The sequence below is a fragment of the Equus caballus genome, chromosome 1, assembly GCF_041296265.1.
Source record: "Equus caballus isolate H_3958 breed thoroughbred chromosome 1, TB-T2T, whole genome shotgun sequence".
NCBI classification, from domain to species: Eukaryota; Metazoa; Chordata; class Mammalia; order Perissodactyla; family Equidae; genus Equus; species Equus caballus.
Window position 1 is genome coordinate 36,252,044 of NC_091684.1, and position 14,201 is coordinate 36,266,244.

Genomic DNA, 14,201 nt, shown 5'->3' on the forward strand with positions numbered 1-14,201 from the left:
AATTACTTGTAAAATGTAACAAATGGTGGTTTATTTCTTGGCTGCTAAAATTGAACAGTATCTCCTGTATAAAAACATTTGAGGTTCATAGATCATCAGATTCATTATAATTGAGGTCTCTTTTGACAAGAAAATCTACGACATAATTACCATTATTTGGTTTGGTTTTTAATTTGTTGTATGATTATAGATAAGTAAAGGAAGAAATCTTTTCCCTGATGTTCAGGCATGCCCCATGTAGTAGAAGTAGTTGATTGTCCTTAGTTTCTTTTGACAAGTCAATATTTAGAATGTCTGGTAGATAGTTCTAGTAATCATTTTTTTAAAAGTAACCTCTGTTGAAGTCCTTCCAGATTGCTTTTGATAGTAAAGTTCTCACTTAATCAAATCACATGCTTCTTAATATTGCATAATATTAGCTGATTTAACTTGTATTAGGATTATCCAGGTAATGTCTTATAAATTCATAATTCTTTCAATGAGAAGAATACTTGTGAACATAAAAGAATATTCTTAGTTACATGTAAAATAATTGATTTCAGACCTGGGGAGAGGGAAGGGCATAGGACGAAGACATAGTTTATATGCTGCCAGAAGTGCTGTGGTTTTCACCACTCCATTATCAGGGCTGAAAAGTAGAGGGAAGGGATGATAAGCATTTCAGATGGAATCATGTTTGACATCCTTTTTCTTTGTTTCCTATATATATTTACATACATTATACATTCTGTACTGTATTTACATTCAGATATGTTAATGAGAGGTTTTTGGTTTAGGAAGGGATTTGAGGTATGAATCACAATTATTACTGTTATGGGCTAATAATGTCCCCTGTCAAATTCGTATGTTCAAATTCCAACGCCCAGTCCCTCAGAATGTGACTATTTGGAGATAGGGTGTTTAAAGAGGTGATTAAGGTGAAATGAGGTCATATGAGCAGGACTAATCCGATAGCACTGTGTCCTTGTAAGAGGAGGAGATTAGGACAGACACACAGAGGGAAGGCCATGTGAAGACACAGGGAGAAGACGGCCATCTACAAGCCAGGGAGAGAGGCCTCACAGGAAACCAACCCTGCCAACACTTTGGCCTTGGACCTCCAGCCTCCAGAACTGTGAGAAGACAAATTTCTGTTGTTGAAGCCCCCCGGTCTGTAGTGCTCTGTTACAGTAGCCCTAGCAAATGAATACAGTTAACAAGAACTTGCAAAAAAAGAAGTGGTGACTAGTTTTAGGATTTTATATTTTTAATTTAAAACAAATTGGCACCAAAAATGCACCTATTTTCATCTTATTTTGCACTTTTGTTGAACTTTATTTGACCCTCAGGGTTTTCAGGCTAGCAATATATTTTCTCTTGATGGTCACAAGGGTAGCTTTTCAGAAGATCCTCTTACTCTGTTACTTGATGGTTTGCTGAATGAAATTTGCAGACGTTCTTTGAACGTTTTCTGTCTTCAAAAGTAGATAGAATATTTGAAATTTAGACAGTTGGCCTATTAGAGCATTAGACATGTTTTGGACTTTTTGTCATCACCACCACCTCCTGAATCTTCTGCAGCTAGTAAAAAGGAGAAAAGCAGTATTATTGGGAGTCAGTGGATATATAGTGTTTTTATTCTAACATTCTTATGATAGTAATGTCAACTTTATAGCCTAATTAATAGATTTAACTTACAGCAAGTACTAAGAGTTTGACCATTTAAAAACTTGAATTCATATTCAGAATTGGTCCATTTAAGAAAAGAATCTAATAAATGATTAGCCAATTAAACATCTGTTTTTTAAGAGAGCCACTGAACTATGCAGTCTGGGAATCTGAGTTGTTGCTTTGTGCCAGGCACAAAGCTTGTTGTCTGGAGATACAAAATAATGTTCTTCGTTCACAGACACTTGTCAGTGTAGTAGGAAACAAATTCAGAAGTATTTTTTATGCAAATGAAGTACAAAGATCCATATCCAATATACTGACTATGAAAAGAAAATGTCAGGAGCCACTGACAAGACCTAATACCCCGTTAGCCATAAAATTGAGATAGAGAGTAATTGCACTAGGAAATACCTTTGCTTTTCACTCACTCAGTACAAATTACTACTTCTATCATCTTTTTGAAATGCAAATCAGATCTTATCGCTTTCTTGTTTAAATCCCTTTAATGATTCCCCTGCCTCTTCTGGAGGACAAATCCTTAGCAAGGCCTTCAAGGCAACAGGCTCTGGGCAGAGCTGCCAGCGTTACCGGCTTCATCTGGTACTTTGGCCCCCCTTGCTCTCTAGACTCCAACTAAACCAATTTTTTAAGTTCTTCAACTGCATCAAGGTTATGTCCACTTCAAGGCCTTTGTGCATATTCTGTTCGTTCCCTTCCTCTCCAACCCCTCCTCCTTTCTTAGTCTAAGCCTACTGTCTTCAGAGTTTAGCATAAGCATCCTTCTTCGGGAAATCCTTCCCCAGTGCCCCAGGTACACACCTCATGCTTGCTCTGAGAGTTATAGTTAGATAATCAATTGTCCATTTTTTGGTTTGATGTCTAGCTCCCCCACCAGATGGTCAGCTCTGTGAGACAAGGACCCCCTTTCCCAGGGCCTGCCTAACACGGGGCCTTGTACAGAATAGACCCTTGATAAATACCTAAGTGAACGGATATCAAGGTGTCAGAAACTCCCATTTTTATTCTGTTGAAGGATATCCTTAACCTTCTAAGCGAATACTTTCTCTCTCTCTGAATTCTTTAAAATACACCAAACACAATAGAAACATCTAAAAGGAATGTTGTATCTTCTGTTTTACAAGGCCTTTCCAGATAGAGATGATTTCTTTGTTAAACAACAATTTCTTACAAAACCTCTTGAGTGCTGAACTCTCAAGACAAAATACGAAGCTGTGACTTTAGCATTCCACTTCAAGATGACATTTGCGTCATCTCATGAACTAATAGTTGATTCTAAGCATCTTAACAGAGGCTTTCTGAGGATAATGTTAAACCTAACAGAAAGACTTCAGGAGTAGAAACTTCATCGGGAAAAACAGCACAGGGCAGAGACATCTGAGGCACAGGCAAAGTCCTGGAGTACCACTCAGGTCACCCCGCTCGGCTGGCCAGCTTCACTTTACATGTAGAGCTTCCTTAAGTCTGGAAGTGAGGCTGGAGATCTGTAAAACCTCAGTATTTAGAGACGAATATTCAGTTCAGAGAGGTTAAGCAAGTTGCCCAAAGTCTCACAGCTAATGCATACTGTTGGGATTAAAATTATTTTCTCACTTAACTCTGATCCCACTGATTCTATGGTTTTCATATTATTTCTAAAAACTCCGTATTCTGCAGAGGTACACCCAGGAGCCACCTTCTAGGTGGCTGAAGAAGCCTAACCCCAATCCCTACTTCAACTGGACCAGTCACTTCCATCTGGAATTATACCTAAGATCTTGTTTGGGGAAAAAAATCTGAAAACCACCAGTCACCTTCTTATAATTACCAGTCTGTGTACAGGAAAGCAAGTTTCCAATTTGCTTTCACTGTTTATGCTTTTATCATGTGAGGTTAAGCTCAGCCTGACTTCTGGCTACTGTACAAGAAGCAAAAACAAGATTACATCTAACCTTTTTCGATAGCGTTTCCTTCTTCCTGCTTTTTCAACTCCTCTTCAATTACCTTCATCTTTGCATCATATTCATCAGCTAGGGATTTCCACTCCACTCTGTTATTCTCAAGACCACTCAGCATAGGTGTGATTTCTTTGTGAAACCTTGAGAATTCCTAGAGAGAATCTTAGGTCAGAAACTACCTAAATCATATAGTTGATTTTCAATATTTTTCATATGCAGAAAAGGAGCTGTATGGAATTGTTACAGTGCTCAGAGCTGCTAAAATGAGTGGAACTCAGTGCCATGGAAACTTTCCTGCCTAAGTCAGTCCGTTTGGTTTGCTCACATCTGAGTTCCTTCACCTTTCAGTCCACCCCTGAATGAAAGATTAGGGAATAGCTCAAACACTGGAGAAACAAGGACACTCCTAATGGCTTTCCATGTGGGTGACTTTTTGATTTTGGTTACAGTTTGAAAGAAGAATTCTCATCCAGATGGTTATATATTTCACTCGAATATGTTTGTTTACTTACCTTATATACAAAAGTACAAACAAAATCAATAAATCCAACTTGAAGTTTAGGTAGTTCATCTTTTTTGTTTCTGTCCATCATAGGCTAGAAAGAGAAATAAATCCTTTAAAGATAGTTTTCTAAGATTCAGTGAACAAAATAGACTGACTTGTAGTGATAATGCGTAATTAAGTAGTGCATTTTTATGTCAAGGTTTTTACAATAGGTTGTTGCTGCAGCACTGTTCTCTCCAGATCTCCTTGTTCCCAAAATTCATTTGCAACCATAAGTGCCACCTGCAAATAAGAGAGACTTGGTTCACGAAAGTGACTTATTAATAGAGAATTTGCATTTTGTTACTATGAGTGATATGTAAGGATGCAGTTTCTAGCACAGTTTCTACTGGATGTGAGTTGTTTTCGCACCATTGTCAAGTGGAACCATCTTAAGGCGAGGACCGTCTGTGTATCTGCCTGTGGGCATGCACACACACATGCACACACAGATTAGAACACAGCTTTTTTTGATTACAGTGTGAGGATATTTGAGGGTTAATCTATACAGTTTTTTAAAACCCAATATCTATCAAGTTTATTGAACACCTGCTGTCTGCCTTACATTGGCATGAGCCAGGCTTGCCAAGAGGAATAGAATGTGACCTTTTTCCTGAAAATGCTCTCGGTCTAGTGACAGTCATGTAAACAACGTGGCAAGTGCTGTGATAGTAATAGTATGAAGTGCTGTGGATCAAGGAGAAGGGAGTAAAGATCAGAGATAAAACGGAAAGTACAGCGTTTGCGTAGGAGCCCAGAGTGTGAGGCAGTGACAGGGGAGAAAGTGAGGGAGATAAACCGGGGAGGGTGGGTTAAGGGCCGGTAGTGACAGGTCACGTGAACCTTGCTGGGGAGTTTGAACTTAATTCTCTAGGCGGGTGGTTCTCATCCTTTGAGCCCTAGGGCTCCTCCAGAGTGTACTGGTAGCCCAAGAAGGCAGAGGCCAAGAGAGATTTAAGATAAGGTAACTTTGTTCTGTTCTCTTTTATAAAGTGACCTTTGTACAACTTTTTGTAGGGGGAAAATGGACTTTACTTCATTTTTTTAAAAAAGGTGGAAAACCTCCAGCAATGGGGAGTTTAGAAGGCTTTTCAGTGGTGGAGTGGCTGAGAAGAGCTCTATTTATAAACGATTCCAGCAACAGGAAGGTTGGGGAGATAATGATGAGAGAGGACCACTTAGGAGGCTACCGCCACAGTTGTGACGGACGAGGAGGAAAGGCTGAACTAAGGTGGGAGCAAGGGTGAGAGACAGGAGTGATTTTGAAAGGGGGGAGATGGACTCAAGCAAGACCTCGGCTTTCTGGCTTGGGTGATTGTGTAAAGACTAGAGGAGGAAGAGCAGGCGTGTCACGGTGAAAGAAGCACGAGTGTCTGGTTGTGGACTTAATGGATCCAATTATTCTATCTTTACAAATATTAATCACATTCAGAGTTGAACCCAGTGAATTCCGACCTCTCTTCTCCTCAGGGTTTTCCCTAGAGGTTACTGAGGGAAAAAGAGAAGCTTCTTTCAACCAAGTTGTAAGAAATCAAGAGGTGAACTAGTGGCTCCCCACTCTCCCCAAGGTTGGGGAAGAACTTCCGTGGAAGGCACCCTTAAACCTGAACTCACAGACGGTGCCGTCTCTAGTTGACAGCACGTTGAAGAAGAGATGGTAGGAGCCAACCACCCTTGATAGAGGAAAGCACTAATGGCTCCTCCTTGTCTGGTGCTCATTTAGCTCCTCTACTAAAAACTCAGACATTCCCTAAATAATTCTAGAGAAACTTTTCACAGCCTGTTCAATGATAAGGAATTCTTTTCAAAAAGCATTTTCTTTCCAAGCTTCCTTCTCTCGGCCTGTCGTGGGGCCCGACCCAATGACCTCTTATCTCACTGAGATTTGCGAGCGCTTGAGAGCTAGTTGCCTTTCTTCGTTAACAGAAACCTAACAGGGAACATTTTATTTTTGTCTTAACTTCTCAAGTTCCTTTTTTCTTGTTTTACAATGATAAACCAGTTGTCTTAGAAGACAAGTCCAGGGTAATGAAAGATAATCGTTGACAAAATCTATAGTCATAGAATTGATAGAAATAACAAACTTCTGAGGCTGCCAGATGTCTTCGTGTTCACTCTTCCCTGGGGCCTAGACAGTACCTGAGAGTGTGACAGGAAAGGACACGGAGCTGTACTCGCCTGACTTTGCACCTCCCAGGGCTTGGTTATAGCTGACAAGTCACATGCAGTCATCATCATCGCCCTTTGGAAGGAAGCAAAAACGGTTAAAATAGAAATCTGAAATAAGCTATTTTTGCCCAAAGAGGGATACAATTCTGACTACTCACATGATGATCTCTTTTTTGGTTGGATCAATTGTTACATATTTGATGGCCTCATCTTCAGTTTCCATTTTTTCACAAGCATCAACAATTTTTTGAAACATGGTTCTCTTCCTAAAAAAGATACAGCTGTGCAACAGTTTTAGCATGTAAGACCAGAGATAAAAAGGTATCTTTAATAAGTACTTTTCAGACTTCGTGTTCCCACTTTGCATCAGATGTCCACATAGTGGATCTAAGGGTCCAGGGGATAAGAGAACAGGGAACGACCATGTAACCTTGGCACAGAAAGGGTTTAAAACAGCAAAAGCACAAACCATAAAGGGAAAAAACTGATAAGTGTGAATACCTTAAAACTACAGGTTTCATGTGACAAAGAGGTCATAACATACACATAAAGGCCAAAGCTGTGATAAGATGATGTAATGCATAAAACCAACAAAAAATTAGATCCCAAGATATATGAAAAGATGCTCAATCTCACTGGTAAACAAGAAAATACAAATGTGAACAACAATAAGATGCCATCTCATACTCAGATTAACAAAACCAACAAATAAGTAGATTAAATGTGCCCAGATCAAGAGTCATCTAGGTATGGGATAACAGGAACGTGAACTCTGCTGGTGGGAGTTTCAATTGGCATGAGTCAGGAGGGCAGTTTTGCAATGCGGTATAAAATGGAAGATATGCAAACCCTACAGCGATCCCATTTCTAGGTGTGTATTTTAGAGACACTGTCATGTATCTATAAGGAGGCACAATGAAGGATTGAAGGCCATGATGAAAAACTAGAAGTAATCTAAATGTCCACAAATAGAAGAATGGCTAAGTTAATCATAGTATATTCGTACAGTTGAATATACAGTTAAAATGAACGAACTGGATCTCCATTTACCATCAAGGGAAATCTTTAAAACATAGTGCGTGAAAAAATCAAGTTGCAGAAAGGTATGTACAGTATGATACCATTTACAGAAAATTTTAAAACACACAATACCATATAAAACATGGGAGGAAAGAACAAACACGCATCAACCTGAGGAAAGTGACATCTGTGAGGGAGAAAAAGGGGTTTTTCATGGTGGAGTAGGGGTGTGATGCCTCACTGCATCACTTTTTTTCTCCTTAAAAAAAAAAAAGAGAGATTTAAGACAAGTGTGGCAAAATCTCAGCATTTGTTGAATCTGGGTCATGGATATTTGGATATCAATTATATTATTCTAAGTATCTGTCTTCATGTCTGAACTATGTAAAAATTAAATTTTTAATTAAGAAGGATCCGAGAGGCACAATTTGATACTGCCCATCCAAGTCTTTAAATATTTAGATTCTATAACTAGTTATCTTGTCCTAATGCATTTTTGGCAAGCAACTTTATAGTTCACTGACAAGAAAGCATGCAGAAGCTTAGAGTATCTGGTCTCCTCGGTAATTATTAGTATTATAAATAGGCTGGTGCTCTGCTGTATATAAGTCAGAATCTTGTGAGTTTGGTTAATGTGCATCAGTATCGCCAACATATTTCAGCCCCCAGACTCGGGCAGGATGAAATGTCTATGCCTGCAGCTCTACATACCAGACTCTGAACCATGAGGAATTCAACATGACACAAAGCCACCTCGTAAGGTTTTGGCACGTCACTCTTCTGGCAGTGCACCAACCTTGCTGCATATTCTTCAATTCAAACTTCTTCAGATAACAAACTAATTAATATTAGGGGCTTAGCTTTTTAAAACATGTTTCCAGACGTCTAGTAAATTCACTATCATTCATCTTGAGAGTATTCTATTGATAATCCAAAAGGAAAATGAATAAATGCCTTTGAACTTTAATGCAAGGGACCATTTACAGAAGGCAGAACTACCCAGAGTGCAAGAGGGTTCCGTACTTACTTGAAGTATAAAGCCAGGTCAGTTGCTATTATTGCAACTTCAAACAAATGAATAACTGTTTCAAACTGGCGTTTATTTAGGTTCTGGAAGATGTTTAAACTCTGTAAGATGAAAATTCACAAAGTGCAATCATTAAGTTGCCTTTCATTCAACAAACAACCAAACAATGCTTAACAAAATAAAGACTATTCTACTATAGAGAGAAGAAAACTAGGTCTTTCTCTCACTTTTTTTGCTTTCAATTTTCTCTCTTCGATTAAGTTACGCCCCTACTGTGCTTTGAGTAAGGTAATTTAAACTATAAAAGGAGACACTATGAACAAATATTCCTGTAATCAATGTATAAGTTTTTGGAGTAAATATAAGTGTTTTTTCCAGGACCATTTAAAAAAATAACAATAGATTTAAAATTTGCTTGTATTAATTGAGAAGCTTTAATAAAGAATGCCTGGTAGATGTCGAATTGTTAGACATGTTGAATTACCCACCAGATAATTTCAGAGTGATTATAGAAACTGTTGGAAAACTTCTGCAAATTATACTACTACTCATGTGTACACAGGAAAAAATAATGAAATCCTCCCAAGTTGTTCTTCAAATGTTTTCTTGCAATTATATTTTACAAAGACTTAACTAGACCTTTCTTCAAAGAGTTTCACACTGATACTCTCTTCACATGTGGATCAGCTTCGTTTCTTAGTGTTCTAGAAAATGAGACTGCGAATCTAGGAGAGGTTTTGTTTGTTTATTTTTGTGTGTGAGGAAGATTGGCCCTGAGCTAATACCTGTGCCCATCTTCCTCTATTTTATTTGAGATGCCATCTCAGCATGGCTTGACGAGCAGTGTGTAGGTCCGCACCCGGGACACATGCCTGCGAACCCTGGGCTACCAATGCAGAGCGGGCGAACTTAACCACTCTGCCACCGGGCCACCCCCTGGGAGTGGTTTACAAAAGGTCTGATATTTCAAGTAGACCATTTTAGGCATACAGGCCAAAGGACGGATGTATAGTGGTTTTGCCAAATGAAGTTGACAGCTATGAAATTGTTGACTTCTACGAAATACAGAAAAATTCCACTGGAAAGAAAGAGGAAATAGTCTATTAACCTACCTAGAGACAGAGGCAGCAAAATTTAGAAAAGAATATTGGACTAAGCCCCAAATAACAACAGCAAACATTCACACAAGGTATACCACTTACTAGGCACTGTTCTAAGTGCTTTATGAAGACGCTTAACCTCACAACAAGCCACAGAGCAGAAAGGTTAAGTAACTTGCTTAAGGTTTAGTACACGGCAGGGCTGGTATCTAAGCCAAGGCAGCACGGCACCGCACTGCCTCGCAACAAGGAGCCCAGGTTCGGTTCCCAGCTTCACCACTTGGTAGTTAAATAATCCTGGACATGTCACTTAACATCTGCGAGTATTTGTTTTCTTAAACTAGGATAACAGCTGCGCTGCTAACTCGCTACCAATCAGTCTACGACCGTTAAATGTTTGTGGAATGTGGACTCAAATGAGACGGTCACTGGGAATGCATTTCAAAACTGTCAATTGCTACAAAATTTAATTATTGCTGTATCATTATTATTGTTATACAAAGTTTTGAAGCTAGCTCCAAGTTAAAACAGAATTACAAACCCAAGACCAAATATGGCTCTCTGTCATTCGAGGAGATTGAAATGTTAAAAAGCAAGAAATGGACAAGAACTCAAGTTTTCAATACTATACTATATATTATACAAAGTCATCTTTCTATAACAAACATCCAGGACAAGAAAAATGGTATTTTACACAGCAGATATAAATAATAGAAAGGGAAGCTGTGATATTTTTTGTTAAAATAATGAGTTCATAATAGCAACTACAGTTAGTCTTTTTAAACTGATAGAATGGAAAAAATGGCTGTTGATGATCATGCCAAATTACAATAAACAAAAAGAAAGTTTGTCTACATCAAAACCAACTTCCTTCTTGAGACAGTTCACAGCAGCCCCTTGGGCGTGATCTCTGACCCAATTTTCTGGATATAGGGTATTTTCAACCTGGTCTGGATTGGCGGGGGAAAAAGGAGGAGTAAATGGGGCATTTGGAATTTTAATCCCACTGAACCTGCCCCTGATTTTGGTGGTCTTCCTTTGGACTGGTGGTGACCCAGCAGCATATTTGCATAAGCAAGTAGCAGCCTTTCTTTATCCACTGATATACATTGTTACGTTCCAAAAGTAATGTGTATGAGTGCTTCCGACACATACTCTGTAGATCCAGGAACACTTAGAGCCATCCTTGACTGAGGCACTGGGGAGAAAGGGAGCTGTGTGGAAATCCTTCAACTTTTAGACAAAGTAATAGCACACGAAGTCGTTTTAATACTCATTGTATACTGAAAATCTGCTAAGAGCGTAGATCTCAGGTGTTCTCAACACACACACAGAAAAAGGTAACAGTGTGAGGAGATGGATTTGTTAATTAGCTTGACTGTAGTAATCATTTCACTATGTATATGCATATCAAAACATCATGTTGCACACCTTAAACGTGTAATTTTAAAAAATAAAATTAAAATACACACAAAAAAATGGTTAGGAAAAAGAACCAAATAAAAACATTATAGGGGCCAGCCTGGTGGCGTAGCAGTTAGGTTCCTGCACTCCACTTCAGTGGCCCAGGGTTCGCAGGTTCGGATCCCAGGCGCAGACCTACACGCTGCTCATCAAGGCATGCTGAGGCAGTATCCCACAGACAGAACAGAGGAAGATTGGCACAGATGTTAGCTCAGCAACAGTCTTCCTCAAGCAAAAAGAGGAAGATTGGCAACAGATGTTAGTTCAGGGCCAATCTTCCTCACACAAAAAAATATTAAGATTAGCAGAGGAGAAAAACAGGCTGCTGAATTTAAATAAATAATCCCTTAGGATAGGCCTTCTTGTCTCCGCCAAGTGTCAGATTGGACAGAGTGCATAATCTACAACCATCGATCAAAGAAATCAATATTTATTTTTTATGTACCAATTATTTTAATGCATGTTGCTCATATTTGTAAACCTGGATACCTGTCGCTATTTGCCAAATATACATGTGTGTGAGAGAAAAAGCTATGTATATAAAGAAAGATATAAAAATAAAAAGGACTAGCACTGTCATACTCCATTTAAGTCATTCCTTTTTCCAATCCAAAATAATGAAACAACTGTGTTAAAGCTGACAGATTGTCAAAAGGTCTTTCACTTTATAACATAAATTAATATTAGACTAAAAAAAGGAAGAAGAATGACATACTTTTAAAATTGGTATAATTAAGAAAAATGGGTGTACCTTTAACTTTTCAGCACGGCTTCCTCTGTTGATAGCACAATATATCTGAATTTCACCTATCTTTTTTTCTCACTCATTCTCATTTTCATCGAAAAACATGTACAGGTCTCCTGATTGAAAAACCCTTTCTTAATTCCATATTCTTTTACATTTTCTCTTTTCTTCCTTTCATAGCTAAGTTTCCTAAAAGGAGAGCTCCTAAGTGGTTTCTTTTTAAGCTATGGATATAGATTCGTATAAAAGAGCCTGCTTGTGTTTTGTACACTTGCTAAAAAGCTCTTGACCAAATTTGTGGCCCATGTCTAACAAATGTTTATACCTCACTATACACATTTGGGGTCTTTACTATGCTTCATCTTATTTTTCCATTAGCCACCGTTTTCTTTTTCTCTAACGTTATATGTATTTTTGGAAACTCCATTAAATCCTTTTTGGAAAAAAATGAGGATTAAATACATACATACATATGCAATTTTTTTTTAAGTTAGCAAAGGCAGAATCCGTGATACCTTAATCAGAGCAAGAGGTCTCAGGATGTGGACAGCACACAAGGGACATCAGGCTGTCCCTGAAGATCCAGTTTGACACCACAGAACAGGGGCCCAGGAGGAGTTGATGGAAAAGCTATGCTGATAGACATTTGTACTGACTCCTACTGCTTAGTCTCCTGGGCCAAAGAGAAAGCCATGGGTAACAAGAAGTGACGAAGGCAGACAGCAATGGCCAGATCCTAACACAGGGAGCCTGTAGCTCTGTGGACTTTGCTCAACACAGGCCTTACCAACTTCTGGAAAACCAAAATAAAAGAGGTGTGCTCCCCACACAAAAGAAATAGAATTGGTGAAAGAGTGTTGGAGATAATAAATAGGAAGCTGACGATTTCCTCAGTTCATTCCCACCCTTCTCTCCCTGTATTCTTCAGCGGAGAGCTGTTTCCATTAAGGGACGAGTAATTTCCAATAGGGAATAGGATAAAACCCCTGCATAAAGACCACAAAAGAACCTACAGACTCAATGCAATTCCAACCAAAATACCAACAGGTTTGTGTATGTGTGTGTGTGTTTGTAAGTTGATAAACTGATATTACGGAAATGCGAAAGGTTAATAAAAGCCAAGATGATCTTGAAAGAGAAAAAGGCTAGAGAATTTATGCCATAAGACATTAAGACTTATTACAGAGTTATAGTAAATAAGATAACACGGTATTGACAAAGGAGAAAGAAACTGATCAGTGGAACAGAATAGAGGGCAGAAACGGAGTCACGCCTGTACAGTTACCTGCTTTATGACAAAAGTAGCGCTGAAGTGTGGTGGAAAAGGGTGACTTTTTACATGAATGGTACTAGGTTCACATGGAAAAAAATGTGTCTTGATCTCTACCTCACACCACGTATAAATTATAAAAGGATTGTGGATCTAAACGAGAAAGGAGGAACAATACCACTTTTAGGGGAAAATATCTCTGTGACCTTGAGTAGCATAGATTTTTTTAAGAGGGGAAAAAAAAAGAGCTACTCCTAAAAATTTTGATCAAATGGACTATATTAAAATCAAGAACTTCTAGTCACCAAAGTCCACCATTAAGAGAGTAAAAGGCAATTCACAGAGAGAGAGAAGATACGCACAATACACATATCCAACAAAAGAGATGTAAACCAGAATATATAAAGAATTCCCACAAATCAAGTTGAAAGCAAAGTCAAGCAACCCCAAAAATATCAAAAAGCCAATAAACGTATGAAACTGTATCTCATAGGTATTGATCAATGCTATTTAATTTGATACAAATTAAATTCCATGCAATAATACTGCATCCCCTAATGACTAAAATGAGAAAGAGGGAAGGCACCAAATTTTAGAGAGGATGCAGAGAACTGGAACTGACTGTCGATAGGAACGTATGTTAGTACAACCATTCTGCAAAACTGTTTGTCCATACCCACTAAAGTGGAACATACGCACACCTGTGGCCAAGCAATTCTATTCCCAAATATACGGCAATCAGAAATGCATGCATGTGTTCATGAAAAGACACATACTACATAGTCATAGCCACACTATACGTAATAGCCCTGAATCAGAAATCATGTAAATGTCTTTCAATGGTTGACTGAATAAATAAAGGTAGTGTATTCATACACCCCCTCCCCCCAAACCTTAAGAAAAAACAAAGGAAGAAAGGAACACAAATAAAAGACAGGTAAAAAATGTATCAAAGGAAATATCGAGTGAAACGTGAAAAATTCACACCAATAATTCTCCATTGTCTCAAATACATAAGAATTCAAAGATGATATTGTCAGATAACAATAGTAAAATTAAAAATGAACTAGTGAAGCTCAGTAGTAGAATAAAAAAATGAAACTGAAAATAAAAGCATTATAGTTGATGAAATTCAAATTAAAAGCTGCCCAGATGGGGCCGGCCCGGTGGCACAGCGGTTAAGTGCACATGTTCTGTTTCAGCGGCCCAGGATTCACCAGTTCGGATCCCGGATGCGGATATAGCACCACTTGGCAA

At 38.5% G+C, this 14,201-nt stretch overlaps 1 protein-coding gene across 3 annotated transcripts in view; it reads right to left on the reverse strand.

Moving 5' to 3' along the window:
* Positions 1–1,225: 1,225 nt before the first annotated feature.
* The window catches only part of PDE6C (phosphodiesterase 6C), an 89,876-nt gene continuing 76,900 nt past the window's right edge, over positions 1,226–14,201 (reverse strand). For 2 of the 3 annotated variants that reach the window (XM_070261778.1, XM_070261779.1), the window contains 7 exons: positions 8,366–8,466; positions 6,477–6,584; positions 6,328–6,391; positions 4,318–4,392; positions 4,118–4,201; positions 3,600–3,756; positions 1,226–1,560 (listed from right to left, as the gene is read on the reverse strand). In XM_070261778.1, the coding sequence (XP_070117879.1) occupies positions 1,499–1,560; positions 3,600–3,756; positions 4,118–4,201; positions 4,318–4,392; positions 6,328–6,391; positions 6,477–6,584; positions 8,366–8,466 (651 nt within the window). In that variant the 3' untranslated portion in view covers positions 1,226–1,498. Of the gene's footprint in view, positions 1,561–3,599; positions 3,757–4,117; positions 4,202–4,317; positions 4,393–6,327; positions 6,392–6,476; positions 6,600–8,365; positions 8,467–14,201 lie in introns of all 3 variants that reach the window. The other variant, XM_070261777.1, reaches the window with a different exon arrangement.